The sequence below is a fragment of the Papio anubis genome, chromosome 8, assembly GCF_008728515.1.
Source record: "Papio anubis isolate 15944 chromosome 8, Panubis1.0, whole genome shotgun sequence".
In the NCBI taxonomy this organism is placed as follows: domain Eukaryota; kingdom Metazoa; phylum Chordata; class Mammalia; order Primates; family Cercopithecidae; genus Papio; species Papio anubis.
In genome coordinates this window covers 87,415,164-87,434,495 of record NC_044983.1, presented here as the reverse complement: position 1 = coordinate 87,434,495, position 19,332 = coordinate 87,415,164, and the positions used below count along the sequence as shown (strand labels likewise).

At 37.5% G+C, this 19,332-nt stretch overlaps 2 protein-coding genes across 13 annotated transcripts in view; one reads left to right on the top strand and one right to left on the bottom strand.

Moving 5' to 3' along the window:
• RUNX1T1 (RUNX1 partner transcriptional co-repressor 1) overlaps nt 1-19,332 on the top strand; it is a 148,674-nt gene that overhangs the window by 125,101 nt on the left and 4,241 nt on the right. For 9 of the 12 annotated variants that reach the window (XM_009213312.3, XM_009213307.3, XM_009213315.3 and 6 more), the window contains 3 exons: nt 2,437-2,505; nt 7,914-8,104; nt 13,138-13,253. In XM_009213312.3, the coding sequence (XP_009211576.1) occupies nt 2,437-2,505; nt 7,914-8,104; nt 13,138-13,253 (376 nt within the window). The remainder of the gene's footprint in view (nt 1-2,436; nt 2,506-7,913; nt 8,105-13,137; nt 13,254-19,332) is intronic. The other 3 variants (XM_009213319.3, XM_017962165.3, XM_003902959.5) reach the window with 1 other exon arrangement.
• On the bottom strand, nt 10,519-11,153 carry LOC116276383 (60S ribosomal protein L29-like). The gene has a single exon (XM_031669671.1). It carries the CDS (start codon nt 11,128-11,130, stop codon nt 10,669-10,671), a length of 462 nt encoding a protein of 153 aa, XP_031525531.1. The 5' UTR covers nt 11,131-11,153; the 3' UTR covers nt 10,519-10,668.

Below are 19,332 nucleotides of genomic sequence, written 5' to 3'. Positions count from 1 at the left end.
TGATGAGAGTTCAGGATGTGTATGTAATAGGAGGTATTTCCTTCAATCCTCACAGCAGTGCTCTCAAATAATAGTAGTATTGTCCTCACTTTATTATAGATGAGGCATCTGAGACATGGACAAACTAACATACTCAGTGTTCCATGGTCAATAGCTGCTTCACTGGGTGCTAGAACTAACTTTCTTCAGCCTGTGTTGCCTGGAGCTGGTAATTAGCATCTTTCATGCATGGACTTTGGATACCTAAACATCTCCTTTCCTGTTCTTTATCATAATACTTGACTATTTAATCAAAAAATAATGTTTATAGGCTGGGCATAGTGGCTCACACCTGTAATCCCAGCACTTTGGGAGGCTGGGTGACCTGACGTCAGAAGTTTGAGACCAGCCTGGCCAACACGGTGAAACCCCATCTCTACTAAAAATACAAAAATTAGCTGGGCTTGGTGGCATGTGCCTGTAATCCCAGCTACTCGGGAGGCTGAGGCACGATAATCACTTGACCTGGGAGGCAGAGGTTGCAGTGAGCTGAGATCATGCCACTACACTCCAGCCTGGGCAGCAGAGCATGACTCTGTCTCAAAAAATAATAATAATAATAATAATGAAAAAATAATAATTTTTTATAAACTACAGGTCTCTTCTTAACACAATAAATGAAAAAAAAGTTGCCACTTCGGAGTCATGTTTTTTCTTTCCTCAGACTTTACAGATCTGTTCTCATTCTTATCCAATAAATTATGCTTAAAGTCTTTTCTCCTTAAAAGTTGTCTTTAAATGTTGTCATAAGTAAATCTCTGTGTTGTACTGTGTCACATGGCTAAATATGAACTTGATTGCACTTTATTTCTTCTGCAAATAGTTATAGTGGTAAGGAAGATAATCTTGATAAATCTAATTAGTTGTATCACATTTCCTTTTAGGTTGTTTATGTACCAGCTTTATCTCGCCTTAAGAATGAAAGTTACTTCAGTAAAAGCGTTTTTATTTTTGTCATTTACTTTATAGAAATGAATACACACAGGAGAATGCATAGATATTTCCAGTCCATCCTATTAAGTAGTCATGACATCAGAGTATAAGCTTTTGAAAATAAACTTTTAAATATTTGGAATAATTTTAGATTAAAAAATTGCAAAGATGATATAGTTTCCATATATTCCTTACCAAGCTATAGTAAATTTTTGCTAATTCAGAATAGTTGAGAAAATCTAATGTTCTTGCCAGTTGATAATCTATGTGCCCTGCAAGAATTCAAAGCATTCAAATGTATTTAAAGCATTCAAATGTAATAACATATACTTAGCTAAACTGATCATGCTTCTCTTTATTTTTGACATTGTGTAGCACCATAAAATATAGGAGACTGGACTGAATGTCTTGATCTTCAACATAACCATTAGATAAAGTATTGTTTAAACATATATGCTACTCAACATTTACTCTACACATAGAGAAACTTTCAGTTCTCCTCAGAATTTATCATGGGTTTAATAATTGTGTTTTATAAAAGTTAAAATGATTTTTTTCTTACTGAACTCTTCTATATAAGGAGGCTTTTATTGAAAATCCGATATGGAAGACGTGAAATGCATATTTTAGCTATGGAAGACTGTATGCACTTTGTTTACTTTCGAGCGTATACAAGTACTATAAAATGTTTTGTGTTATTTCCATGAACATATTATTTTAGGAGTTAGCATTCCTGTATCAAAGTTGTTATTAGTTGTTTTCTTAAACTTTTAAAATCTGAGAAGCATAGTAAGCACTGCATTTAATTTAAAGTGGAACTTCATTTCCTTTTCTGGAAAGCATGGGCTAATTCTCTTTGCCCAGCAGAATGTCTGTGAATCCATTCTAATGAGTCTTTCTGGCTTCCACTCATGTCAAATCCATATGATCTAATTTGTGTGAAAAATTTTAATGCTCACTGAGATTTTTAAGAATTAATTAAGTGTGAGAACTGGTTAGCCATAGAGTGGAGCTTGCTCTTCATAGAAAGGTGGCAGAATCAGAGCTCTGTGGAAATTACATTACCTGAACATTTGATTTTTTAACCACCAATTTGATTGACTCTTGAAAGGAAAACTACCAAATACAATTTATTTTCTTTAACAAAATATATCTATAGAAGTCTCCATAGTCAGAAAGTAGTGAGAACAGTGTTCCCAAACATCATATTGTATAATGAAATCAAGTTGCTTTGGCTTTGAGCATGCAGGGCATTTAGACCAATGACCTGTTTTCCTTGGGCTCTGATGACAGGCCTTGCTATTTTTGTGTATTTTCAAGAAGTGAAATGTTTAGCCTTTTAAAATTGTGTTTTTGTAGAGAAGCCAGGAGAATGGGCATTGCTTACTTTCACTCTGTACAATGACACAAGTGTGCTTACAGTACTCTCCTCCTCTCTCCACCCCCTTCCCATCCTTTTCATAGACGCGCATCGGGAATTCCTTCACAGGCCTGCGTCTGGATACGTGCCAGAGGAGATCTGGAAGAAAGCTGGTAAGAATTGTTTAAAAACATGAGTTTCATGTTCTGGCAGCTGTGTGCAGTTGTTAATGCAGTGATGTGAGGAATGACAAGAAAGGACTTTACTGCTAACAACAACAACAGCAAAAACAAAACAAAACAAAAACCACAAAGCAAACCAAAACAAAACACCTGATTAATATTCTTAAACCAGGCCTGATTACAAGATGAAATCATTTTTATTTTAGTAACATCTGCCAGTTTCACTATAATTGAGAAGCTGGCAATATTTCCATTATAAAACTCCTTTTTTTTTTCAGGGCCATAATGATTTCAGGCTGAAACTTGGCATAGGAGGTCTTAGCTCACATGCATTTTTTTTCTATGATGAAAAAAATCTAATGTCTTAGAAATTAAATTGCATACTTCAGCCTTTTCTCCTGCATTCTTAAAAAAAAAAAAAGAAAAAAAAAACACCCACATCACATCTAGTTGACTTGTTAAAGTACTCAGATAATTTTTTGGTTACAATCGACTTTTAAAATTGTTCTTCTGTACTAATTAGTATTCAACAATCAGAGCTAAATTACTTTTTAAGTGAAATAACAAAGTTACTAAACATTTATTTTTGCTTTTCATATACACTGTCTGCTTTCCATTACAAGATGCTGCTCTGTATTTTGTAATAGTAGATTTAAATCTCCTCATGACCCACTGACTTGTTATTGGGCTTAAAGAAGTCCAGATCTGTGAGAATTTTGGTGGAACCACCTAGCAAGCAAAAACGTTTTTGAAAACCAGCTCAGGAGATGAAACATAAACCTGTTTCAAGAGTTGAAGAGGCCATGAAAAACATACCAAGGCTTTCAGCTACTGTAACTCCAACTCTTAAAATAGTTTGTCTTTTTGAGTTGGGAAACTGGGAAATGCTACTTCTACAAACAGTACAAACTGAAGAGTCAGGGGACAGATTTTTTGTTTCTTTTCTACACAAGATTTCTCTTTGGGATTTCACTCAGCTGTGTTTGTAGTTCTGTGTACTTGCTGACTCTCTAGTCACATGTATCTTTTTTTTTTTTTTTTTTTTTGAGACGGAGTCTCGCTCTGTCGCCCAGGCTGGAGTGCAGTGGCATGATCTCGGCTCACTGCAAGCTCCGCCTCCCGGGTTCACGCCCTTCTCCTGCCTCAGCCTCCCGAGTAGCTGGGACCACAGGCGCCCACCACCACGCCGGGCTAGTTTTTTGTATTTTTTTTTGGTAGAGATGGGGTTTCACCATGTTAGCCAGGATGGTCTCGATCTCCTGACTTTGTGATCCACCCGCCTCAACCTCCCAAAGTGCTGGGATTACAGGCATGAGCCACCGCTCCCAGCTAGTCACATGTATCTTATCCAAGTATTTTTATACATTTTCCAAGAAATACCTGTTTTTGTAAGAGTGATAATGAGCTTTAAAATCTGATAGCATTGTAGGTTTAGTAGCCCAGATTAAGAATCAGAAAGCTGTCTTGCACGTCCAATATGCAAATTAGATAGGTCCATTTAGCTTAAAGGTTAAAATACATATGTTGCTGAACTGTGTAGTTTTACCAGATTTACAATAATAGTTATGTGGTACTCTCAAGCTGTTAAAAATATGCCGAGTACCACCTACCTGAAAAGACGGACAACATCTTCCTTCTGACCATTTTCTCTTCCATTTCTAAGCTGTCAGTGCAACTTATTCCAATGAGAGGTACAAATAATTGTGATTTTGGACAGAAGAAGGGTGACTTTATGTTCAGAGGAGTGAGTCTTTTCTCCACACTTCCCTTTTTAAGTATATTTAAGTGAAATTCTTCATAGTTCATAAAGAAAAATTGCCAGTAAGGTCTTGTGTAATCCAAATTCCTTATGTGCTATTATCTGCTCAAGTCTTTGTTTGACTGCTATTAAGTGAGAACAGATTTTTCTGAATATAGCACCTTTGTTGGAAAGTCAACTTGAATAGCTATGCACAAAGGAAGTCCTACCATAAATGGGAAGCAATTGGACGCAGATTCATAACTGCACTATGTATTTTCCACTTAGTCAGTTGTTTATTTTTTCCTACATGGCATATTGTTATCTATTGAATCCACTATTATTTTTCTTTACTGTCTGTTTTGGGGGGGGTTTAACCTAATTCTGCATGTAATTTAGGTTTTGGGGACTTAAGAGCAGTCCTTGTTTTTGTTGTGTGCTTGCCCTCTCCAAGAAGGGTTAAACCTTATCTAGGAAGTGTTTAGATTATTTGTTACAGTGCCTATCATCTACAGTAGGTTTTCAATCTAAAATATGACATTAAATTTGTATTCTTCTCACAGTGGGATCCCTAAACTGCTGCTTAAAAACAGTTTAGGAATAGTTTTCTATGGATAGATGCTAAATTTTAAGGAGTATATTAAATCCTCCAAGTATGGATGACACTTTCATCTAGAAATCTCCAATAACTACTTATAATATTTATCTTTATAGGCTTCTTAAATGGCATTTCTAGTGTTCAGTGTCAAGGCATCCAACACGATGAAAACACCAAGGGCAGAATGTGACATCTGCACTCAGCTTGTTACAATTTGAAAGCTTTTATCCTAGGTTTCTAAAATTGGCTATGGGCAAAAATTTTTTTTGAAGAAAACCTATAAAGTGTGTCTTTGCAATGAAATTATTATATGTTATCTTTGTTGCAAAAGATAGGTGAATAAAGTGTTTGAAAAATACAAAAGGGGCAGAACACCCAAAACTTGATGTAGCATAACAAATGCATCTACTTTCACAGAAAATTATAATTACAAGAAGTATACCCTGTGCTTGAAAGTACATCTATAGCTTTTTGCATCATTATATTTTGAAATGATTTCAAACATGCAGGAAAGTTACAAAAAAGTACAAAATATTCCTCTATAACTTTCACCTAGTTTCCCTTATCATACTTGCTTTAGTATTTTATCTTTTCCTCTCTTTCATCCTCTTCTTTCTCTTAAATATATATATACATATATATATATTTCTAATCATTTTGAGAGTAAGTTGCAGACATAATTTCTCTTTACCTTAAATAATTTGAATGTCAATTTACCAAGAACAAGAATATTCTACTTAACTTCAGTACAGTTACCAAAATCAAGACATTCACATTGATACAAGACTTATTTAATCTACAGACCCTATGCAAATCTTTCACATTGCCCCGAATAATACAGTATAATAACATAACAACACACATTTTTAAAGATTAGAAATCCAAACAATTGTTCAAGGCCATATTCTCTTCTAAAAGTAGTATTTTTAAAAGCAAAAGTAACAAATGCACTCAAAAGTTACAAGGGGTCTTTATGAAACTGGAAAAAATATCTAACATAAAGATGGTTTTAAATTTGCAACTGAATGTTTTCTTCAGTATATTTTTACACGACCAGAGAATGTTTGCAGTTGGTAATAAATATTCAAGCACCTTGCAAATGTCCTACCAATTCTCTTTGCTGATCTGTATATGCCTGTGGGATTAGAATAGGAATGCATAATTTAAATATAAATTGCCTGATTTGCATATACAATTAGTCAAGCTACAGCTTTGATCGTAAGCAAAAATTATTGTCCTGTATTACCACTTAGATAGAATTTTAATTCACCTTGAATATTCAAACTAAATTAGACCCTGGCTGTATAGTTAGAAGGGCAGTACTTCCCTTGTGCCCCAAGTCATTTATGATAGGGTAATAAAGGCATCTTTTCACCTCCTAGTGAAGAAGGTGCTGTAAGCTGTTTGCAATACTCTGATTCTACACAGATTTTAAATGCATATCTTAAAGCAGCTAACAAAGGCTTAATACAATTTAGTTAATATTTCCAGCATGGATCTTTTACTTATATTTTAGTTTATAAAACCTAACAGACAGTAATTGCAAAGAAATGTACTTCAGATATAATGCTGCTAAAGTGACAGAGGCTACAAAAGTCATGACAGTTAATTAGTAATGGAGAGCTTCTGATGATTCTCAAGTCATGGACGATAGATGTGTGAAATAAACCAGAGGAATTGAAGAAACCATAGGAACACTTGCATCTCTTACATTTTTAATCTACAGTAAAACATTTTTATTAGGAATCTATGTTTTTAATTAAACAGAACATTTAATTAAGGTACTTTTTAAGTGGGTGAAACAATTAAGTGCAAACACTTGAATGAAACATGTCATAATTAGTTTTAATAGAGTGTTAATTGGTACTAGGTTTGCCAAGTTAATAATTACTGCTTATTAAATTTTCAATTAATCATTGTCATTTTGCTTTGAATAAAGATGAAAATTAGATAAACTAATTCAGGGGGAGGATATTTTCCCCTGTTAATTAGAACAGTTAATTTTTTAAATGGAAATTACTTGTTTTAGTTGTCAATCTTATGTTGTACATTAGTTGAATCTTTGCACCCTTTCCTCAGCCAAAAATAAAGAGCTTATTTGACACCTTGCAGACTCATAGTCAGGCCTGATTGTTTTGGCCCATGGTATGATTCAGTTATATTTGTCTAGTGCAACAGTTGGTTATGCAAAACCACTGTATATATTTGGTAAAGTAAATGGACAGCAGCTTAAAATGTAAAAATGAGATTATTTTCTAAAACTTCTATCATTTAATCTATAAAGGCACATACTTATATTACTCAGGAAATGACTTTTCAAAAGTAAAACTGGATCATCCATTATAGCATTGATTTTCCATTAAAAGGTCTATAGTAACTTAATTGCTATCTGAGTTACCTTTTCACTATTGTGTTGTAGATTATACCAGCAACTAATAGTTTGCACTTACTTGTTTATGTGTAAAATCCATTCTCTCCCTCTCTTTTTTTCTGAATGCTTGAGCTGTGGACCCTCCTATATTCATATTAACTTTTAGCATTGTGGAAAACTAACTTTATGTGTCTGAATTATTCAGACAGGTTTCTTGCAAATGTCCTTGTCCTTTAACTTCTTATCTGGTCTCAGAATCATTTCTGGAGGCATCAATTTGATGAAAACATTATAATAATGATATAGGAATTTCAAAAAATATTTCCATAAATTCAAGTTAAAGAAACATTTTCACTCTTTGTTTTCCTAAATGTATGGCAAAAGATCTGCTAGTTTTTAGACTGCTGGAACTGCCCAATAATTTGGATGAGAGTTATGCTTGTTCTATAGAATTCTATAAAAAAGTAATCAGGTAGTGGGCATGGTGGCTGGTAGGTGCCTTTAATTCCAGCTGCTAGGGGAGATTGATGCAGAGGATCACTTGCGCCTAGGGGTTCGAGACCAGCCTGGGCAATATAGTGAGACCTGACTCGAAAAGAAAAAAAAAAAATTAAAAGAAAAGTAATCCATATCCAATGACTTGGGCTAACCGAGAGTGTTTTCTTGTCTGGTTTGGCCTGACTGGCACACAGAGGAGGCCGTCAACGAGGTGAAGCGCCAGGCGATGACGGAGCTGCAGAAGGCCGTGTCTGAGGCGGAGCGGAAAGCCCACGACATGATCACGACAGAGCGGGCCAAGATGGAGCGCACGGTTGCCGAGGCCAAGCGTCAGGCAGCAGAGGATGCGCTGGCAGTTATCAATCAGCAGGAGGATTCAAGCGAGGTGGGGCGTCTTGGGAGGCTCCAAATAAACAAGATAGTTTTCATTCATTAGAGTGCTCATTTTTTATTCAAGGTGATCACTTTAGACAAATATTTGGGAAAAAATTTAAAACAGTGTGGGGAAAGTCAAGGTACTCGTGAAATTTGCCAAGAGCTGATGACATTTGTCTTTTTATTGAACACCTAATCTTTGCCAAAAAAGGTTTTGAATATGTTTAGTAGGTTACCAATTAAAGTGAAATTCTTATAACTTCCCAGCATTATTTAGAGACTCATAGCTTGGCTTTGTGTGTTTCTGTGTGTGTGTGTTTTTTTTGTATGTGTGCGTGTGCATATGTGTATGCTTGCTTTCTAATTGGGATTTAATAGATACTGTGTAAGCCATGGTCTCCAAAGACATCTGGCAGGCTTGGGATTGAAATCACTGCCTTAGCTATTGGTCTTAAAGTCCAATGCTAAAACAATGTTTGCATCAACTGAATATTTCTAACAGATCTTGGAGAGAGTCTGTACTTCCATATTATTTGTGATAACCCATATGATGGTCATTTCATAGCGTAACATTGCTGCTAGAGGTAATATTACATATATTATTGTTCCAGTATAATAATTCTCACACACACACACACACACACACACACACACACACACACACACCCAGAGCTAGGCTAAATGGCTCAAAGATCTGCAAAGTAACTAAAACACAATATCCAACAAAATGATTTTTAAAATATAGCCTGCAAAATCAGAGCAGAATAGTAATGCTCCACATTAATTAACATAGCATCACAATCCTTAACCCCAGAGTAACTTTAGATAAAGGACTACAATGGGCTGCTCTCACCAAACTGAACTTGCAATGGCATGGACTGATAAATCGATGGTGTACTACAATACATATCTATAATTTGTGAGGGAGAGCAAGTATTTAATTTGTACCAGGCTCTTGTGTAGATGAAAGACTCTGCAGGAATCACTCAATGCCCAGAGTTTCTATTTAATGTGTAGCAGATGAATAACAAGGGGACAAAAGGAATTGATTTTCAGCATTTGAAAGTTTCTCAGGAAAAGAGGGACAAAGGGAAGTTTATCTGCCCTTTAACTGCTGACTTTTCCATTGTTCAATTAAACTAGACATAAATTCAGTTTTATTGGTATCTTGTGACTAAGATATAAGGACTTTGTTTTGTGTTTTTATTTTAAAAACATTATTAGCATCTCTTGAGGAGAATTTGTCCTTCTCTGTTCAAATGAGCAATATCGTGAGGCACAGTTGATGTCATCATTAAAACTATCACTTTCACATGAATATTTTAGGGCTGTTAGGTATGTTAAGAGTACTTTTTAGGTCACCAAATTCTAAAGACAGATGTCTAGGAAGAAATTGTCAATTAAGTCTTTGTATTCAGGCAGTAATATGCTGTATTCCTTCAGTATTTATAAGCTTTGTGTCTTTGTTCCTAAAACCTATTTAGAAAATATATGATCTTGACTCCAATATTTAGCATTATAAATATACTCTGTTAAACAGTAAACAGTATCCGTGATAGGTTATTCAGTCATATCTACCACTTATGTAAGAATGGTCTTCTGTAATTTCTTGTTTTTCTTTTCTTTTTTTTTTTTTTTGACCTCTTGGGTGAACTGATCTTTAATATAACATTACCAGTGTCTTCAATGACACTTTCCCAATAATTTTAAAGCAGAGCATCATAGAGGAAAGGGTTTGGAATTCAGAGGGTCAAATTTCATTCCTGGGTACAGTTCTTACAATTCTGTGATTTTTGAGAAAGGCACTGAACCTGTAAAAGCTTTGATTTTATCATAATCTGAAGAAGAGTGGAAGTGTCTAGTGTATGGCTTGAACCTTGAGTCGTGCTATGGATGAGGAAACTCACCTGGCTAAAATTACACAGCTAGGAAATGGCAGAGCCCCAGCAGGATCTCACAGCATGCTTTCAGTCCCTGTTGTTTTGTAATAGTGAAGTAAGGAGCTTTTCATAAGGATCATTAAGATAATTTTTGGATGCAGATAAAGACGGCAACTTAGGTCTGTTTTCTTATAGTTTAAATTGCAAGACCACTTTTAAGACTTGGGGAGGAATCATCTCTAGAAGGATTAAGCCTCTTTTCTCCAAAAATAATGTAAATAATTTCCCAAGAATAGAAGAAAGAAAGATGGAAAAAAGACTTCTTTACACCCAATAAGGTCCATATTGCCATGTGCTTATTTATTTATTTAGTTATTTATTTATTTATTTATTTAGAAACGGAGTCTCGGTCTGTCACCCAGACTGGAGTGCAGTGGTGCAATCTTGGCTCACTGCAAGCTCTGCCTCCCGGGTTCACGCCATTCTCCTGCCTCAGCCTCCCGAGTAGCTGGGACTACAGGCGCCCGCCACCATGCCCCACTAATTTTTTTTTTTTTTTTTTTTTTTTTTCCTGCCTCAGGTTTATTTGTACAAAAAGCACAGGAGGACCCCAGCCCCATGCAGATGGCAGCCCAGAGGTGGGGGTGGGGGGTCGCACCAGTCCTTCTGTCCTCACGTTGGCAGACAGAGATACCTACTCTGTAGCCTTTGTAGTGGCCTGGGCACCTTTGGGAACCTGAGCTGGAATTGAAGCTGGAGCTGCAGCCTGGGCCTTGGTTTGATCCTTGGCCTTTGGCCGGCACAGCCGGAGCCCCTTGGCAATGCGAGCACGAGCACGCTTCCCAAGCTTGGGGTGGGCAATGTAGGCAAGTCGATCAAGCCTGCGGCTGACACCCTTTGGGATCTTGGGCTTAACCTCCTTGGGCTTTACGAGGGCCTTGACAGCCTCGGCACGTGCACTCATGGCCTTGGCATTGTTGGCCTGCATCTTCTTTAGGCCCTTCTTGTTGTGCTTCTTGGCAAAGCGCATGTTCCTCAGGAACTTGGGGTCCACCCCCTTAAGAGATTCGTATCTTTGTGATCGGGGTTTCTTGATACCATTTCTGTGCCATTTTCGGGACTGGTTGTGTGTGGTGTGGTTCTTGGACTTGGCCATGTCTGCACCTTTAGCCGCGGCTCGCCCACTAATTTTTTTTGTATTTTTAGTAGAGACAGGGTTTCACCGTGGTCTCGATCTCCTGACCTTGTGACCTGCCCGCCTCAGCCTCCCAAAGCGCTGGGATTACAGGCGTGAGCCACCACGCCCGGCCTGCCTTGTGCTTTAAGTATTTTATGAATTATTCTGTTTTCTAAGAAAAACAAAAGTTCTCATTTCTTAGAAGTTTAATGTGCAAAACTTACCAGAGAGTGCACTGTAACCTAGGGTGCAGGGCAACCACACCTCCCACTTTGGGTGGAACTGTCCATTGACACCTAATGTCGCCGTATAATTATTACGAGCGCCCCCTTACACTGTCAAGTGTCCTGTCTTCAATGATAAGTTGAATGGTCCCACCTGTTAAAGGCCATGTTCATCTGATCAGATGATCATCTTTTGCTAGCACAGCTCAGAGGCAGATAGGTGTGGCAGAAAGTATCCGAGAGGAGGACCCAGAAGTCCTGAATTATGGCCCCAGCTCAGTTACTGTCTCAGAGGTCCTTGGGCAATTCATTTCATTCCTGTCAGCCTCCATTTCTTCTTAAGGAATGGGACGATACTCACTTACCTTGCAAGGTTGTTTAAAAGATTTTTAAAATAGTGTTTTTGAAAGCTGTAACACAATATATTATTATCTGCTCATATTTCCCACAGTTTTTAAAAAATCACAATATATACTAAAGTATTCCTACTGAACAATATTCTTTTCTCCCTTTCCCTTTCTTTATTTGACGCCACCACCTATTGCAAACATCTGCCCATCTCTTACCTAGGTCAGGTATAAACTGTATAGTCCAAATCTATAACAATGTATATGTGGTTAGATACACACATTATTATTCTCTGTCTCCTTCATAGTGACTTTAAGAAGGAATCTAAGCTTCGCAGTCAGAAGACCAGAGTTCTAGGCCTAGCTTGGCCATTTATGTTTCTTCTGGGCTATTTGTGTTAACTCTAGATAGCTCTGAATTCTTCTGTCTGTAATTTCTGAATTTACCCTTTCTCTTCCTACCTCAGTTTTCACATGTATAAAATGGAGCTAATGATGCTCATTCTGCTTAGGAAAAACAGCAGTTCTGAAAGACTGGCAGTGGAAATGTTTCAGAAGGAGGAGAGGAGTTGAGATCATTTAATTGGGGAGACCAGCAGAAAGAAGGCTTGGAGGCAGGAATGAATAACTCATGGTTATTATTTGTAGGGGGGCGGGGGCGTGTAAAATTTAGCATCCAAACGGGGATGCTTTTTGGAGTAAGAAAGGGTGCTCTTGCTAAGACAGAGCAGTCCAGTAAACCAGGCTGTCCCAGGCTCATGGGAACCCACAGTCAGCAGAGTTATTGGAGGTTGCATGAAGTTTGTTTTGCCTGAGATGAAATAAGACGACCTACAATGTGTGTTTAACTCTACACCAGGCATGGTATAAAGTGCTTTCTACACTTTAGCTCGTTTACTTCTCACATCGACTCTGACAAAGTAGATAGTGCGGCTTTTCTCGTTTTACAGATAAAAAAGCTGTGTCTTGAAGGGATTAGGCCACTTACTGAGTGTCTCGTGGTCAGTAAGTGTGAGTTGGTCCTTAGCTCAGGCAGCGCGGCTTTCAGGCCACCTTCTTAGTAGCTATATGGCGGGAGTGGGAGGTTTTTGTTTGTTTGTTTGTTTCCTGATTGTGTACTACTGTATCTGTTCTTCATTGGACGTCATGATTATTTCTACCTAGTTCTCAAACTTTACTTGGATTTATAGGCTGATAATTGTTATTACTATCAGTTAGAATGACACTGGACTTGCGGCAGATATCTAAGCTATGTGATGCTTACTGTACTTTCTCTTTTCCCAGTGAATTATATATTTAACCCGGAATAGAATGCCAGCATTAGCATAAATCAGAAATTCACTGAATCTGATCATCTTAAACTCTCTTATTTTTTCCATATTTATTTCCATTTTTCATTTCCTATTTGTGTACAGATAAAGCTTTTTCCAGTGAATGCTCTCAGATTGCAGCTATTTCCAAGGAAACTTCTACAGCTTTCTGTGAGATCCATACCTATACTAGCTTGGGTGATTGAAGCAAGAAACTGCAAGTGAGCACAGAAACAGATAAATACTTTTACTGTTCTAATTGTTTAGAGTTTTAAACTACCAAAGTGATGTTTTCCCTCCAGATTAAAACAGCCTTTATTTATCATTCTTATATAGGTGCAGAACTGCACAGTTATACCAACCTCAGTGGGATCTGTGAAGTTTGGCCCAAACTGGAAATGCCACCTGTGTAGACTCTGAATAAAACATAGGGGCCTCACAGCATGGGTCCTATCAGAGCCTTCACAATCTCATCAGACTAGTTGATTCCCAGAAAAATCTGGAGCTCTCAGAACATGAGCTATGATACTATGTTACAATTTATATATATATATATGTACATATATGTGTGTGTGTATATATATATATGTAGTTATACAATATACAATATGTACAATTATATATATATAATTTTTTTTTAAATTAAGAGGTCAGCCATTTGATTCCGTAGATGTTCATGATATAGTAGACAGGGCACTGGGCTAGGATTGACCTTTGGTTGCTCACCTCTTGAAGCTTTGGTTTTCTCATCTGCAAAATTTGGGATAACGTTTCCATGATCTACCTGATTTGCAAGGTGGTTGAGAGGTGCAAACGAGATGAGAAGTGTTTTATTAAAAGAAAAGTCACCTTACAAATGAGCAGTGTGTATATATAAGAAAGAAAGAGGAAAACGGAGAAGAAAACCAGTTAAGAAATGATCCTAACAGGAAGGGTGGCGAGGGAATTAGAGTAGTGACTATGCAATTGGAAAGGAAAGGAGAGAGACCACAGAAGTAAAGTCTGTGCGGTTTGGCACCGAATGGTTCCAGGGGCTAAAGAAAGAGGGGTTTGCAATAAAGTGACAAAGTCTTAGGCATGAGTGTTGCCAAAGACTGAAACGGACCCACCAGAGTTGGGTTTAGGGAATACTGACTTAGAGGAGCATCCTCAGATTAGGCAGTTGAAAGTGGGAGCAAAAACTCAGGAGGAAGACAACAAGGAGAAGCAGGTTTGAGAGTAATTTGCTTACAGCTGATTGTTGAAACCGCAAGATCTCACAAGCGGCAGCATGAGAAGGAAAGGATATTCCTTTTCTTTATGCCAGCATCCCTCCCTCCCTCACTATCAACTGTTTACAGGGAAAAGAACAAACAGTAAAAGAAGTTATTGTATAAGAAAGAAAATTTTAGTAGTATCTAGGAAACCAAAATTAGGGGAAATTTCAACAAGAGGCATTTAATAAGGAAGAACGGGGAAGTAGTCAGCAGTGGTAAATCTTCAGAAATTTTGAGGACAGCAAATGAAGATGGAGAAGAAATTGTTAGTCACTAATGAAGTAAGAGGGGAAGTAAGTTAATGTTCTTCCCCTGTAGCTATCAGTGCCTGTGGGTGATAGCACTTAATTTGAATGGGACTTTGAGCTTTCTAATTCTAAAAGTTGTAAGGTACTGGATCTGGAGCAAGGATTGTATCTACTCTCTCTTTCTTCCAGTCAGTACCAAAAGGAGGGAGTGGTGTTAGTACCTGCCATTTATTCAGGACCTACTGAACATCATGCACTGTGCTTAGCACTGACATAATCCTGAATAATCCTGAGGTTATTATTCCTGCTTTACATGTTCTGTTGCTCCAAGAGGTTAAGTAACTGGCTTCTGGTTCCAAAGCCACGAAGTGATGAAGTTGGAAATGAAGTTGGCCTGGCTTTTGAAGCCTGTGCCATTTTCATTACACACTCTGACACCTCGTCTTTGCTGCCTCTTAACTTTATGGTTCAATTTCTGTCCATTTTTGGGAGTTAAGTGCCTGCTAACCTGTTCCTGCCACAATGAGAGCTAATAAAAGATCTGAAATTGACAAAGTGTGGCATTTTGGAAAGAGTATTTTTAATTTGTAATCCAAACATCTGGGTGAATCAAACTTTGGCTATGTAATTTTATATTTTGGTGACTTGGGGCAAGCCTTTTACTGTGAAAATTATTTATTTTGAGGGCCCCAATTTCTGAAACTGCAATCATGTGAAAATGATTTTAAATTGTCAAGTGCAATGCAAGTAGATGATGATGTGATCTTAATGTGAATTTAAGTCAATGTGTTGCCTTCTGTAGGATTCTTAACATTTGAGGAATTTCAGTTACCATGATTCTATTATATTTAAATTTATTACACATCAATTCTGTGCAAGTTTTTCTGGAGAATTATAGATATGTAAGATCTGGAGAGACTTAAAGCAGTTCAGAGACAAAATAAAAGATATTTTGTCCTTCAGAGAAAGATTTTTCTGCAGTAAGAACCAGAAGGGATATATGCTTATACAAGAAAAAGATCATTCTCTAAATATTTTTCTTAAGGACAAAGAGAAATGCTGGTTTGAAACAAAGTGTCAGACACCTTCAATATGCAGTGTTGGCATTCAAAAGCTTCAATCCATTGGTTCTGTATCTAGCCTTGTATTTAATATATTTAGCAAAGGGTGTTCATGTTCAGCCACAAATTCTTCATCTGAGTCACAACCTAACTTTGGTCAATTGACTTATTCTTATTTTTCAGATAGGGAGGAAGATACTTTTATGCCACAAAGGGAATAGCATTATCACAAATAAGGGAAGACTATAAAGTGCCATGAGCTTTGGGAATGAAATTTGCTATGAAATGAGTATCTGTGAGCTTTCTACAGTATTGTGGTAATTTCAGTCACATCACTCCTTAGAGGCCTGAAAGGGAAGCTCAGTCATTTAAAAATAAAATAAATAAATAAAACAATTATCAGGAAATACTATCTTGAATATAAAATGCACAAATTGAAAAATGTAAAATTAGATTAAGCCATTAACTGCCTTTATCCCAGCCCTTGTGGATAGACGTGTGGCTGTTAGACACAATTTGCAATGTCCACCTTTGTGAACAGTAGAAAGCTTAGAATGATCCAAATTGGAGTACTCACAAGATTCTGTACCTTCCGCTGTTTCCAGAATTGTGACTGTTCAGGGGCTGAGTACCACTGATCAGGCATCAGTCTCGCAGGTATGGATTAGCCAACAGGAAATTCTAGAGCATCCAAGAGAAATATATTAATAGAAATTGCTCTTTCAGTTTTCTAATGAGCTTTTAAGAATGAATATGCACATTGGAGCGTTTGTTAGTTGAACACTCACTAAAGTCCCCTGTACATTCACGGCAATGCAGTGTCAAGAGAAATAAAAATTTGCAGATTTTTTTTAACCAGATCATTAAAATTGCTCTTTTTGTAACTTCCTACAACTGAAGGTTGTTTTTTTTTTTTTTTTTTTTTTTTTTTGTCCCAGTGGTGGGTGGTAAATGAATAGTATCAAACAACTTCAGAATGAAACTAGAGGTAAAACTAGCCAGACCCCTTAACTCCTGGATCAGAACCAGACAATACTAGGCAAGAAGGCTCAATTCCCAGCAGATTCATGATCCAAAACATCTGTTTCTGTATTTGGCACAATTCCACTTTTTTATTTGTAAAATTGTTCCCATCTTTGAAAACACTTTAAAAAATAAAGAAGCCCCCATTCTGTCTCCCTTTCCACTTCCCAGCACATGCATCTGTAATTACCTGGTTTAGTCTGTGTGTTTAATCAGTTTAAATTGAGAATGTTGCAGACATCTGATTTCAATCTGAAGGAGCCATTGAGTATTGGACAGTTACCACCCTGTGTCTGCCAAAACGGGCCTCTGCCAAAAAACGGATAGGACTCACACCAGGGTATTTCCTAAAGAAGCCACTTGACTCAGATTAGATGTTTAATTTCCTTAAAATATTGTTTTGGATGTGAGTCTCTGTTCTCTAATTGGAATATTCTGATGTAATTTAGGAATATCGCTTATTTGCTGAGCTTGTTCCAGGATCCAGCTGGCATTATTCTAAAGCCTAAACCTCAAGGAAGTTAACTTCACTCTGAGCACTGAGTATTATACCTCGCGGCTTTGAAGGGTGGGCCAGGCCCACATTTGCTCACATCTTTGTGGAACCATTGTACATGCATGCAATGCAGTTGAATTAATTTTGAGAGAGAAAGACTTCTAGTTATGGTAATGAAACTTCTGATCAGAGCTTCTCATCTTTTGAGATAGTTTCTTAATTGAAGTAGGAAAAAATTATTTTCTTCTACTACTGACTATTCACTTAAATTTTATTTTAATTTACAACATTTTTTGACATATCAACCAAGTTTCTAGATTTCCTCAGCAATGTTCACTTAAAACACCTATCATTGGCCAAAGTTTGAGATTTTAAGTTTTTGTTTTGTTTTTCCTTGTTGGATTGTAATTTCTTTTCTTTTTTATTTCTGTTTTTTTGTTTGAGATTTTCTGCTCAACATAGTAATCCCAGCACTTTGGGAGGCCAAGACGGGCGGATCACGAGGTCAGGAGATCGAGACCATCCCGGCTAACACGGTGAAACCCCGTCTCTACTAAAAAACACAAAAAAACTAGCCGGGCGAGGTGGCGGGCGCCTGTAGTCCCAGCTACTCGGGAGGCTGAGGCAGGAGAATGGCGTAAACTTGGGAGGCGGAGCTTGCAGTGAGCTGAGATCCAGCCACTGCACTCCAGCCTGGGTGACACAGCGAGACTCCGTCTCAAAAAAAAAAAAAAAAAAAAAAGAAATAAGAACATGGCGCTGGGTTCTTTCTAAAAGTTTTATATTGGAGTTCTTGAGTTTGAAGGTTTTCAGCACATGAAAGGCTCTGGGAGCCCGTTGATTTGTTAACGATGTTAGGATGGCTGCTAAAAATTCCCTTGCACATTTTGCACAGTGGTAAAGCCATACACAGGGTGATGGGCTGACATTTCCTAGGAGTATAGTATTGTCAGCAGCTCATGAGCTTGCCTTAAGCCACACAACCAGCATGCTAGAAGCAAAGCAAATGTAGAGAACACAGTAGGGAAACCTGTGAATATCTACTTATGTCAAGGCTTTAAAAATCTTTCTTATCATATAAGCATACAGCATCAGCTGTTTGGGGTTACCAGATTGTAGTCAGAAGTTTGTTTTTCAAGGACATAATCAAAACCAATGAAGATAAAGAATAAAAAGTTGAAGGGCATAAAGCTAAGATCACTTACTATAGCTTTGCATAATGGGGTTTGTCTTGCCAAAGAAACTAGGAACATTTAAACATTTAAAGTCATCTTTCTGAGGTCTTCCTCCCCACCACACTCATAGGAGGACCCCTGAAAGTTAGTTTCCTCCTCATTCCTCCTTGCCTGCCTAGGACCTATCCCCAAAAGGTGCTCTTCTGTCTCTGGTGTGTTTGTGCTCTAATTCCTGATGCATTTATCTTAAAGTTTAAATCCTGTTGGCAGCCTCATTCCCACTTTTCTCATGTCTTGCAAAACACTGCCCACAACTGGCAGCGAACTTGCTAGGGTTTGAGTTTTGTTCTCATCACTCCCAGATGAGCCCCAGTTCCCTCTGCTTTTCTGACTTCCAAGAGTTGTTGAGGCACAAAAGAGCAGGAGAGCAGCTCCATTGGCTGTAAAGAACTGTGTGCAAATAGAATTGTTATTTGGCTAGTTTTAGCATTTCTCATTTCTGAAAGCCAAATGAGGCATAGTCGAATTCATTCATTTCACAAATACTTATTGAACACTTACTATCTATCAGGCACCATTCTGGGTGCTTCAGATACAGGGAGAAAAAACAAACCAAGGATCCTGTCCTCCAGGGAGCTGAGGTAAAGGGGGTTGTTTCAACACAGTCCTAGCATTTGGTTGTAAGGTTCACTGAATAGCTGCAGTGAAAGAACTAAAGGCATAGAGAGGTTAAAGGACTTGCCTCACCCTGTCTAGTCTGAAGGAGCAGGGAATAGAATCCTTTATCTACTCTTACTATATTTATTTGAATCCAATATAGATATGGTTCTGGTAGTTTCTTTGTGATTCCTTTTAGTATCCAAAAGGAAGAAGTTTCTGCTCAGATATATCTGTGTGTCTGACAATTATGGTATAGGTATTGGGAAAAAAATTGGAAATAGTAATTGCTAGTCAGTATGAGTGAAAGGAGAATTTACACATAAAGATCACCAAACCTAAAAAGAAAGGATGTTATAGTAAGAACTTAAAAAGTCTTCAACT

Coding starts and splice junctions, on each gene's coding strand:
- LOC116276383 (XM_031669671.1), bottom strand. CDS start 11,130: ATGGCCAAGTCCAAGAACCACACCACACACAACCAGTCCCGAAAATGG.